General features: G+C 37.3%; 1 protein-coding gene across 6 annotated transcripts in view; it reads left to right on the top strand.

Moving 5' to 3' along the window:
* LOC143701583 (glutamate receptor ionotropic, kainate 5) overlaps positions 1–13,034 on the top strand; it is a 118,119-nt gene that overhangs the window by 72,969 nt on the left and 32,116 nt on the right. For all 6 annotated transcript variants that reach the window (XR_013190138.1, XR_013190139.1, XM_077194981.1 and 3 more), the window contains 3 exons: positions 285–450; positions 11,452–11,630; positions 12,038–12,091. Coding sequence is in view for 4 of the 6 variants with exons in the window: in XM_077194981.1 (XP_077051096.1) it covers positions 285–450; positions 11,452–11,630; positions 12,038–12,091 (399 nt within the window). In the remaining 2 variants the exon portion in view is untranslated. The remainder of the gene's footprint in view (positions 1–284; positions 451–11,451; positions 11,631–12,037; positions 12,092–13,034) is intronic.

The raw sequence follows: 13,034 nt of genomic DNA, 5'->3' as shown, positions 1-13,034 counted from the left end.
ACGTGACGACACTTTATTACAAGTGGGAATCTCATAATTACGGTAATTCCAACAACAAGGCATGAAAACACCTTTACCTCATGGAGCTCCTTTCTAACGAGCTAATGATTTGAATTAGGTGCAATAAATAAGGGAGACATAAAATGCGCAGTGCTGTGGGTACCCAGGAGCAAGATTGAAAACCGCTGCTTTAGATATTGGCATCAGCCAATGAAAAACCTGTGTGAGTCAATCACACAATCTATTCTTCTAAATTGTCCTTTATTTTTGTTCGTTCCTCCCAGATCCCTCACATCAAGATCGGTCCAGAGGAGACTCCACGCTTGCCATATCTGCGCTTTGCCTCAGTGACGCTGTATCCTAGCAACGAGGACTTAAGCTTGGCGATCAGTGCAATTCTGCACTCTTTCAGTTACCCGACGGCCAGCCTCATCTGTGCCAAAGCAGAGTGTAAGTCTGCAGCGAAAATGTTGCCACCATCAACTATGAACTCACATATTCTTTCATTCAGCTGTTATAGATCAAGCTGAGTTGTTCATTGTTCACAGCACCTTTTCAAATTAATTTCACAGTAGCCGATTCATTATGCAATTTATTTTATTTTTAACATAAGTGCATTATCCTTAGGCTTGGTGCCTATTATATTATGTTATTAAGGCCAATGCCACTGCTTCAGCAAATTACATATTTTGATAAGATTAAACCTTTCATTAGCTTTATTCTTATATGGATAATTTTTTTCTGCATGATGATAATAACAATATCGCGTAAAACATTTTTCGCTATGGCCTAGCAGTTAGGACACATGCATTTGTTCATGCATTAGTGCAAGTTCAAATCTGGATTTAACATTTTAAAATTAACAATTTATATTTCCTGATCGCCTATCTCGTTCTATATCCCACGGTCCATACAAATAAAAGTAGCATAAAGGTCATAGTAACATTATAAAACTGTACGGTCCAACGGGCAGGGGTGTGAAGTAACGAATTACAAATACTCACGTTACTTTAAGTAGTTTTTTTCAGAAATTGTGCTTTTTTGAGTAGTTTAAAAATTGTGTAATTTTACTTTTACTTGAGTACATTTTAAGTGATGTATCGGTACTTTTTCTCCGCTATTTTCCATCTGTTTGTGGTCATTACTCGTTACATGCTTGTTTTAATTTTATTTAATTTTTATCCATCAAAGTGATTGGATCGAGTAATCGGTCTCGTGACTGTCATCAAGATCAAATTAAGCATAGAAAAATTTAACCGCATATTCCTGCTGTTACTCGTGACTGCTGTGGAAGTGCATTCTTCACGCATCAATTCAATCCAGATATCAGCGTCTTCTCGTACATTACATTTCTGCTTAATATGATATTTATATAGGCTGGCCTGTCTACAGGGCCTAACATTTGGTCTGAGGTTGGGAATATTGCGTGACGAGTTCATAATCCGCTCCCATTCACCTCACAATCACATTATAGAGAGACGTCACGATCTGTGCACTGCCGCGTCTCGCGCTCGCCATGCCGCCAGATTCAGAATCAGTGCACTCTATGAACCATGGCGTTAACTTGAACTGCATTTCTGTCATCGCGTGACTACAGCTCGTTAATAAACAAAGTTTTTTGATTGATCCATAATACAATCCGTCTTCATTTGGAAAGTGCATTTGCGCAAAAACATTTTTCATGTGGAAGTTGTTTTTTTGTGTGTGGATGCTGCTGATAAAACAGCTTCGCCGAGACTACAAAGAGACATGCATTTGTGTGTGTGTGTGTGTTAGGGCTGAGCGATTTTATCGATTCTGCGATATAAATCGATATTTTTTTCCCAAGAAAGTATCGATTTTTAGGCCGCGAGTATCGATACAAAAGTCCCATTCAAATCCCCCGTGTTAAACCCGTTCGCGTTGCATGAAGAGTGATTTGGTTAGCCAGCCGCTAGTGGCCAGCTGCGCGCGTGCATTGATATTGACGAAAATCCAGCTGTATTCAAACAACACCTTAGCTCTCCTTGTTGGCTAGCCTCCTTGCATGCTGGCTAGTAGCTTTTTTAAAAGCTGGGTCTCCGAAATTGACAGCGCTGTGTTGGACAGATTTGTGCAGCGGTGTTCCGTGAGTCAGGAAGTGCGCGAGGTAAGGATGAGTTTGTGAGTGAGAGAGAGAGAGAGAGAGAGAGAGAGAGAGAGGTGCGCACTGCAATCAAATACGATTTTAAATAGGCTTAGTTAAAAAAAAAATTTAAAAAAAAAAAAAAAAAAAAAAAAATTCGGTGGTGGAAAACGCCGGCTTTAGGCGCATGGTGAACGCGATGGAGCCCCGCTATCCTATTCCAACCCGCGAACACCTCATCAAGGTTTGCATTCCCAGGCTGTACACATACGAGAGCACACGTCAAAGCCTCCCTAGCCAGCGCGGAGAGAGTTTCCCTGACGTGCGACGGCTGGACCTCGCGCACAACTGAAGCACATGTCACATGTTCAATGTCAAGCTAAAAAAGCTGTCAAAGAAAATGCAGTGCAAAGAAACTGTTCAGAACAGGCCACTTGCTGCACTTTTTAACTCTCCATTGTTAATTGCAATACTGCACTTTATTTACTTTTCAAAGGCTTGTAAGCTACAGTTTGCACTGTTGTGTTTCAATAAATAGAACTAATTTTCTCAAAACATATTAGATTCATTTTGTCCAGCATTTGCAAGCTGTACTCTCTGTCCAGTCAGAGACATATATTGTGTAATTGATGCTTTCAGTTTTCAGTTCAATTAATTCAATCCAAGTAAATGGAAGACTCATAAGAAGTCACCAAAATCACTCTGTCCCCTTTAAATCTTTCAGAAAATGATGTAAGTGTATTGAATTATATACGAATCGTATCGTTGGCTGAATATCGTGATATATATCGTATCGTCAGCCGAATATCGTGTATCGTATCGTGAGATTAGTGTATCGCTACAGCCCTAGTGTGTGTGTGTGTGTGTGTGTGTGTGTTTCTTTTCTAAAAGTTTCCTGGATATAACTTCCCTATTTAATGCACAATTTTCCTTACAAATTATATTATCAGCATTACAATGTGAGTAAATGTAGCCGTGTAAAATGTAAGGGATGATGCCACCCTTTTAGAACAATGTGCATTTACGTTTAAATTGTAACATATTTAATAGCATGGAATTAAAGAGTGTAATTAGTGTTAGCTCACTATTTTAGACTTTTTCAGTGCATTAGGTGAGGTAATCTGATAATATTAGTGATTCTCATTTATCAAAACACTAACATTGGTACCGTTTTGGAGAGAAATTGGGTATTTTTTAATCTCTCTATTTAACCCATCTCATGGTGTGTGATGCTGAACTATCATATGAGTTTCTAAAGGTTTTTGAATTCTTTGCACAGTTATGAATATTGATATTTATGTGCAACAATAGCATGCTCAGGCCCAGTGGCTTTTCGCCTAATTTGAAATGCTTTTTCCCCCAAATAATATCATTTAAATGGTGATGAGTGTACTGATTTGATGCATTTTAAAAAGATGGATGATAGATATTCTTCAATCTTTCTGACGAAGAACAAAATATAATGTGAATTACTAGGGATGGGGCCGATCCGATCCAGTATCGGTATCGGCTCCGATACTGCCATTTTTGCCGGATCGGGTATCGGTCAGACGAGGCCGATCTAAATCCGATATTGTGTGTTTACTATTGTGTTAATGTTAAGCCCCACAAAAGCATTATAAAGCACCATTAAGTGTTCGTGCACTATTTTATAAGTGTTCTGAAGCCATTCTATAGTACAATGTGAGATAGAAATGAATATTTAAGTAATTAAATTCAAGATCACGTAAACTTTTCCCTCCGCTGCGGCTGTCAATCATTCTCCATTCAGCATTCAACAGCGCGGCGCGTTCGGTTATGACGGTCAACTCGATGAAACTCTCCAAGATGATTCAATGTTACTATTAGTATACTTGATCTGTAGATAAAGCTCTATGGTTTCGTATAAAATGACTATCTTGCTGGACTTGCTGTACCCTAATCATGTTACTTTTTACCGTGTGTCTGTTAGATCAGTGGTTCCCAACAGGGGGGTCGTGGCCCACAAGGGGGCCTCAGCGAGCTTTGTGGGGGGTCGCGTCATATTTTGAAAAGTGTGGAGCAATGAGCATTAAATAAAAGTCCTTAACTTTTTCCTGTTCAAAATTTATATAATGAGCGAGTTCATCATGAATCCATCAATCCGTGTTTTTGTCTTATCCTGAACCACTATGGTACACCTATAATAAGTGTTTATATTGGGACTATTTTACACTGGTTCGGATCGCTGCCGCTGCGGAGTAGCCCAGTACCTGCGTGACTCGTCATAGACGTACACAGAGAGAAGTAGTTCCGGCTACAATGTTCTTCCGAAAGACACATTATTCTGTTAATAAACGCAAGTTTATTATAGCTCGCTAAAGCGCCAAAAAATAAAGCCTCACATTGATAAAGCCTCACAAATAACTTGCAAGTATTGAGGACCCAGATAGCAGTCATTTAATAATAGCCTATATTCTTTCTTTTTTTACCTACACACCAGTGGGAATATTTTTAGGTTTTGCATTTCAATTTTGCATTGCAGTTTTTAAATTACAACGGGCCTACTGATGTTTTTGTTATTGTATTTTCAATAATATAGGCTATTATTTGTGCATAAACATATCTGGTTATAGTAAATATACCATTTGTTTGAAAACAACATATTTTGTCATCCTTGCTGCAAGCTTACAAGAGCGATAATATCATTAAATGTGAAGGGGGGCCCTAAAATATTTTATTGGGAAAAAGGGGGTCTCAGACCAAAAAAGGTTGGGAACCACTGTGTTAGATCACAACACTGGAGAGCACTATAATTGTTCTTCAAAGTAACTGAAATTTAAAACTGTTAAAAGAAAAGGCTGAATAAACTATTGCGTAGATAGATACTGTATAATACACTACGCATCAATATGTTTTTCCTTTGTGCTTGGAACTTTTCAATGCGGACTCGAAGCGGTGCGCGCTGTGACTGTGTTGCTTCAAGCGCATCATTCTGCGCTTGGGATGCGCATAAGCACTTTGTGCCGCACTGTATTGGAGTCTTTCATAATCATATCATAATACTTTTGCGCAATGAAAGATTATTAAATGTCGCATCTATCATATGTTGCTGCCTCAATAAACAGCTGTGCTATACATATAAAAAATGTCTTAATTTTATAGTAGCTAGACTATGTATATACAATAATTGATCTTTTTGATTTTTGTTATCTTGTTTTTCATGAATGTATTTTACAACAATACAAACAGCAATGTGTAACGTTTTACCAGATTTAGTGCTGGTGCCTACACTTATTGTCTCTTATTTGTTCCCCGCTAAATAATGTTTTTTTCACTATGTTCAGATTTGATACAATTATTGTGCACTCGTGATTTTTCTAGACTAAATTTCTAATTTCTAGAGTTCTAATCTAGTGTATAATATAATTTTTGTCATAGGTTATGATAAAAAAAATGTATTTGTTGTTTTTCTTTATAATGAAGTTGTCTGTATTAATTAGATTGTGTTTAACAGTGTTTACCAGTTCAACACAGAGTTCTAGAAATTCTACTTGATTTAAAAAAAAACTGCGCTGGTATCGGATCCGTATTAGTCGATACTCAGAATATTTGGTATGGGATTGGATCGGTTCAGAAATATGGTATCGTTGCATCCCTAAATGTAATAAATATTGAAATGACAATCAATTTGAAACACTTACAGTTGCATATTTATTTTCAGAATGGGATTTTTCCTGTTAATCCTGTTTTTCTGACTACCTTTTCTAACCTTATACTTACCTCAAGTTGCCTTTTGGGACATATGCATACATGCGTACATATCATACTTGCCTTTTGAGAGGAGTTTATTGCAACATATAAAATCAACAATTATAATAATAATAATAATAATATTAAAGCAAACACAGCTCTGGTATCGGAATAGTATCGGTATCGGCCGATATCCAAATTCAGGTATCGGGATCGGAAGTGAAAAAATGCGGATCGGTGCATCCCTATAATTTTTTTTAATTTATAAATTGTAGTGCACAGTGTTTATTATAACTGTACGTTCACACCGCCGCCGACTTGAGCTTCCAAAGCGGCCGGAAGTCATTCATTTTCAATGGAAGCTGGCTTCTCTCAGCTGCAAGGAGCGTCAAATCCCTCGGCGTCGCGTTTTGGGCGTTTTGAGCGTCAATCAGAAAGTTGAAAGAAGCTCAACTTTATGGTAATGAGCTATGACGCGCTTCAGCGGCAAGCAGCGGCAAAACGGCAGAAACCAATCAGATTAAAGACGTCCTTCACTCTGGCTGATTCCGGAGAAACATACGATGTGAACTTTCGTTCCTACCAAAACATTAGTTCCGAGAAAATGGAGGAGAAGCTGGTAATCGCAGTTGCTGGGTTTCCTATCATATATGATATGACGTTGTTTGCTTACAGGGACCAGTTACAAAAGAACGAGGCATGGGATAAAACAGCAGCACCAAACACAACAACTTTGCGATTTTCCATAATAATCCATTGATACACATTTGAGAATGAGCGCAACTTTTATTTGAAATATTTACGAGCGCTCGTTTTAAGCGGGAATGCAATTCATTTGCTCACAGTGACAACGATTTGACCAATTGCACTAATGCAAATAATAGCCTAATAATAATAATAATAATAATAGCTAATTATTTTTTTCCCCGACCAAATGTGACCAAAACGGTTAAAATGCGGTCATTATAAAAGGTTTCTTCAATGTATTGCTTGTTTCTACTGTTTATTACATTTCATGTTGTGACACTTCTCTTCTCCCTGCTACGTCAGAGCGTCCAAAGCGTCAACGAGCTTCCCCGTGCTTTTTGACAAGCGTCCTTGACAGAGCGGCCAGAGCTTCTTTGACGCTCAATTCGGCGGCGGTGTGAACGTACAGTAAGGAGTAGAATCCGCAGCTCAGTACCCACTACTCATGAGTACTTTTAAATAAGCTACTTTTTTACTCTTACTCAAGTAGTTTTTTGGACAAGTACTTTTTACTCTACTCACACTACATTTTTGGGAATGTAATGGTACTTTTACTTGAGTATGTTTTTTCAGTACTCTTTACACCACTGCCAACGGGGCTAAAGGCGCACGGGGGTAAAAGGAGCATTTTACTTTATTCTCTTTTAAACCAGATGGCAAAAAAATTCACCTCAGCACTTTTCTAAACAACCGCATTTTTGATGATACACATGCAAATTTGGCTGATCCTTGACTAGATCGGCAACAGCAATGCAAAGCTGATTCTGCACTAATTTGATCTAACGTTTAATGTTTTTTTTGTTTATGTTGTAGATTTATGTAGCAAATTGAGACAAAGGACGTGTTAATGATTTTCAGTTTTATTCAAAGTAATTAAAGCAACCGTTTTTCAAAAACGGAGGAATATGTGAAAGTATGGTATTTGGGGTAAAAGGCGTACCTGCTGTTGAGGCAAAAGTAGGGGTGGGCGATCTGACGATTTTCGTCCACGTCCAACTTTTGAAGCGAATCGTAGAGATCGTAATTTTTTATGTCCTCGTAATAATGTTAAAATACAGCAATGACTGCATACTAGATGGCTGTGCTGACTGGCCAAATTATATCATGTGTCACTATCACGTGTCTTTCATGTGCAGTGACACATTTGAAAAACAATTCAACAGCAGCAGGTATGTGCGATGAATCAAATTTTTGTTTTACTTTCAATTTGGCTCCAACAATTATGAAAACATGATAATCAAGATAAAATGATCATTGTGACTCATGCCATTTCTTTCCTTTAAAGGGGTGTGCTTTCGCCCCTCCTTAACCAAGAATTAACGTTCAAATCAGTCAAACCATGTAACGTGAATGTCGTAAAATGCAGTCTACTGCGGGACTGGAATTATATTTAAAAGTGTTAAAGCTCGTTAAACTGCGAAAGAGACTGATCCACACACTCTTTCTGTGTGAGCTGCGAGATGGAGCGGAAGACAGACGAGCAAAGAATACTTTTAGATGCACACCTAAACGGTCAAACATACACAAAAATCTGTCAAAATGTTAGTCTTGGTGAGTATTTACAGTCAGTTATGTCTGATTGTTTAATGCAGTACTGTGTTACACAGTATTCCAAAGTCCATAGGCTTGTTCCAGTCTGGATATAGTATATCTCATAATTGGGAAGATCACGATTCAGATCGTAGATCGTTTGTTATAAGATCGTGGTATGACATTTTGGGAAGATCACCCACCCCTAGGCTAAAAGCACAATAATTAACAAGAAATAGCTGGCTGACTTTTCCAGTTGTTGACATGACATGGTTAGATTCAGATAATAAATATCATATATCAAATTGGGTGTCCACCTTAGAAATAATCACCATATTTATAATGAGAGCATCTTATTAAAAATATATTATTAATCATATCATTTATTAAAATTTTCATGCTTATTTGTTACAACTGTAATTATAAAAAATTATTATGGAATCTCATTTAATTCTTTCAGAATCTTTAATTTTTAAAATGACTTTGTTTCTGAATTTTTAAAATGAACATTTTAATGACAATGTATTTATTGAACAAAAATGAATTTTATTTATGTAAATAAACCAAAAATAGTATAAACTTGCTCAAGTGATTGTTTTAAACAAGTATTAACTTAGACATTATGCAAAACATATTATTTTAGCTAAAATATTTGTAACAATACTTTGTGCCTTTTGGGTGGGGTAATAAGAAGCCCACCTTGACACACATCATACATTTATAAGATTGTTGAAGACCCCTGAGGTGAAAATCAAGTGTTTAATGTTGTTTATATGTCTACATATGTCATGTTTTTAATATGCTTTAAGACAAACCATGTGAAAATTAATAAGTTAACACCATTGATGAGTATTTTCTCTTTAAAACTGCAGTGAAAAAAAGACAGTCTCAGAAACGCAGTTTGAAATTGCTGCCGTTTCTTACGTCACAAACTACCTTGTAACCAATCAGGTCAATGTGTGCAACTGTAAAGCAGGGGAGTCTTAAGAGAAGCCAGGTTATCCTGGTATATTTTTCTGTTGAAATGAAAAACAGGTGAATTTTGTATATGATGTATATTACGATGTTATGATGAACTACATGCCTTTCTCCACTTTTTCGACGTTTCTAAGGATTCTGATATTCAGAAGGCAGCTGCCTGACTCTGAGGTGGCGAATGGGAACATGGTTTGTGTAACATTAGCAGCACATTATTAGCTGTTTGATAACATAGTCAAGCAAAAGCCTAATCATATTAATTACCGTTATGTGTCCGACGTTGTAGAGAGCGATACCATTCTGATATGTCGACTTGTAGACGAGCCTGTATGAGTAAGTGGAGGCGGGGCTCATTTGCATTTTGATGATTCCGTGTAGTAAATGAAGCAAGGGTGTAGAGTTATATTCAAGCTAGTTTAATGCATGAATTATTTTATTTTTATCACAGGATTTTTCTTTTTTATGTCATTTTTGGTGGTCAAAGATGAGTTTTAAGGAATAAAGTTATTGACTACAATGGGACTTTAAACAAACTTTAATTAATGTTCAATAAAAACATATATATTTTCTCTGCAATCATACACTATGGGTAGCCTAGAAATCTAGAAGCACCCTAGCGGCAACCAAATTTATTTTGCATCCAGTGTAGTCTAGCAACTCTCCGTTGGCTTTCGAGCTGGAAAAACCAAACTCTATTCAGGCCAATCACATCGTGTATAAAGTTGGGGGGGGGGGCGGGCTTAACATAATGACGGCACGTCACGGCAGAGATTTAACGGTTCTGCGTGAATTCCCTGCTTCTTGAAAACAAAGAGGTTGACCGCTGCTGCTGGCGAACAACGGTCTTTAGAATCGGCTTTGACTGCGACTTGAGGACTTGGAGTTAAGCTTTTCTTTGAGAAAAGAACAAAGAACCGCATTTAAGTCATTCTTAAAGGAAGATGTGTTTGGTGTTTTGCCGACCGGATACGGCAAAAGTTTAATATATCAACAAGCTCCGCTGGTGGGAAAACGCATGGGACTCACTCAGCCACAACCGTTCGTTGCTCTGGTGGGTTGTATCTATTCATTGCATGCAGAGGGAATTTGTAAGACAACCGTATCCCGCCCCTCGGATTGAGGCATGCCAATGGTGAAGTTCCCAGACCTAACATCTTGATGTAGGTCTGGCTTGCCAGGCTACACTTTGGGAGTAGTGACAAGCAAATTTTTCTTAGGGTGTGCCTTTAGCCCCGTTGTATCCGATTTTACCTTATTTAATACGTTTAACTGTTAATATAGGCACAATTGGAGGCACTTAACTTTTTCTCAATTAAAAAAGCACACCTGGCTTTCAGGGTATGTCGGGTCATTATCACTGATATATAAAAAATACTGCACCAATGTTTTTCGCGTGAGTAGTGCTGTCCATATTCACTCTGATTTGAGGGATGTCGCATTGAGGATTGTGTAATCATGCAGACAAACAAGCAGCAATATTATTTGTATTTGTTACTTTGTCGACTAAGCTCAAGGAGTAGTAGTTGGTGCACTAGAGTGAAAAGTATGTGAGCTGTTACGATGCCGACTGCAAGTTGATCTCTCGTGACTTGCTGATGCGAGCAGCTCTCACTTCATTGGTATGGTCTGGTTAATGGTGCTACAGTTTTATGCACCACTGTTTACTGCTGTTTGCATATCTGCGCTTATCCCATGCTTATCCATATAATTGTGGCAGCCTGTGCTCATGTTTAAGTGTAAGAGAGTGTTTGTCTGTTTAAGATGCAGGCAGTTGTATTTGTGCAGGCATGTTTGAGTTCTCTGTGCACATTAGCATGCATGGATGTGCTCATCTACAAATTGGTTTCTAACTAATGTGGATGTTTGAGAGAGCATGGATACCACCACACAGTGGTGGGGGAATTTTTGTATGTTTTTGTGAGAGAGCACTCTTTCCTCACTTCACCCTGCTGTTATCGTTAGCTGTGCATCTTGTTGACTGCAGGCCAAAAATCAATGAATTCACCATATAGATTTTGTGGTGGCTTAGAGGACAAATTTATGTACATACAGAATTAACTTTATTGGCTCTCAAAGTCACTTAATTCGATAGTCACTGACTTTAATATGGAGGAGCAGGGTGGAAAGTAAGGTAAGGTTTACTGCAACTGACAGTTTATGAAAGTTGTTAAAAGGTTTTAGATGGTTACATGACATTTATTTTAATGTGTCGACGTTACATTTATGCTGAACGGCCATTCTGATTTACAAAGAATTAAGAGAGCTTTACTAAGTTTTCACAAATATATGTATTGTTATATATTGTGAATATTTTCATAAAATGCTTATATAAAGGAGTAGTATAGTAAAAGTATTTTGGGGGTTTTATGCTATACCCTCAGGCCTGCTGCGATTGGAGGAGCTTGTGCGTCACTTCCTCATATCCCGGGAAACACTCTCAGTCAGAATGCTTGATGAAAACTTGGACCCCACCCCCCTGCTAAAGGAAATCCGTGATGACAAAGTTGCAACTATTATCATTGATGCTAATGCATCAGTGTCTATACTAATATTAAAGAAGGTATGTGTGCTTATTTAGGGGTCCATAAATCAGAGCCAATAATGCAATTGACTGAATTTTACTTTTTTCTGATTTAAGAATATCTTATTTTTTCCTATTACTTTTTTAAATACAATTTGATCAGTTGCATTGAAAAAAATCTTTCATATTTACAGTATATATATATATATATTTTTTTTTTTTATCATCTTCTCATATTTTTTATCTTTGTTTTACATTTTTTTTAAATACTTACATAGGTTTAAATGGGATTTTAATTCAAATTTTCAGACTATTGTGTTAAACACAACTGAAACAGACAGACAGAGATAAAAACCTGACTCAACTGTGAAAATGTAGAATGAATTATGATTATAATTAGATATCTGACATACAACATATCTCTTGCTGTTTCTCCCTTTCTCTAGGCCTCAGAATTAGGCATGACATCAGCCTTCTACAAGTATATTCTCACCACAATGGTAAACAACTCCCTTTTTTCACTTTGAACAATGACACACTACCCTTTCTCCCCTTAACCCACTTTCATCCACTAACAGCGATGGCAGGCCTGGCCATTGACCAGCTCATCACAGATGCACAGCGCATCAATGCAGTTTATCATTATCATCGTGGATGAGGTGGATTATGTCCTTGTTTTGAGGTCGCATATGCTTCTGTTGTGAGTTTAGGATTTTAATACCACCGTTACAAGTTAAAGGCCTGGTTTCACAGACAGGGCTTAGATTAAGCCAATCAATTAAGTAGCTTTTATAAATGTGCCTTAGAAAAAGAAAAGAAAAAACATACTCATGTGCATTTGAGACCAAACAATGGCACTGACATATGTTAAGATATGCAAGTTGCTTTCAATTAAAATGGCTCAAACATGCATTTTAGTCTGGGACTAGGCCTAAGCCTTGTCTGTGAAACCGGGGGAAAGTGAGGAAGGCTAAATCATTTGACCTTGAGGGGCAAATTGAATCGTGGAGGATAAGATTTGAGACTGTCCAAACATGGCCTCAGTAAATGGCAAATATTTAATATGTAAAACGTTTAGAGATTACATTTCTTAACATGCATTTTTTATGAAATTTTTATTTATTTTTGTCTTTGGGAGGAAGCCAGAGCTCACTCTGCAGTAACGCAGCAATTTTGCTAAGAGCATGCCAACTGAAAAAGGTCTAAAGATACATGAATAGGAGTGTGAAAAGATGAGTTGAATTACATTTTAGTGTGATTTTTTTAATTTAGTAATGCACAATTTGTAAGTGTTGTCATGGCATCATAAATAATTTTTGATGTACATAATTTTTAAAGTGTAATTAAATTAAATTCAGTCTTTTTTTCTTCTCCTTATGAAACAGCTCATTTGAACATTCAAGTTTAAGCTTAGCCTTTTATTAATCTGACTTTGGCAAGCTT

Source organism: Siphateles boraxobius, unplaced genomic scaffold (assembly GCF_051911475.1).
Source record: "Siphateles boraxobius isolate OS27281-9 unplaced genomic scaffold, OSU_SipBor_1 33, whole genome shotgun sequence".
NCBI classification, from domain to species: Eukaryota; Metazoa; Chordata; class Actinopteri; order Cypriniformes; family Leuciscidae; genus Siphateles; species Siphateles boraxobius.
This window is presented reverse-complemented; position numbering and strand designations above follow the sequence as displayed.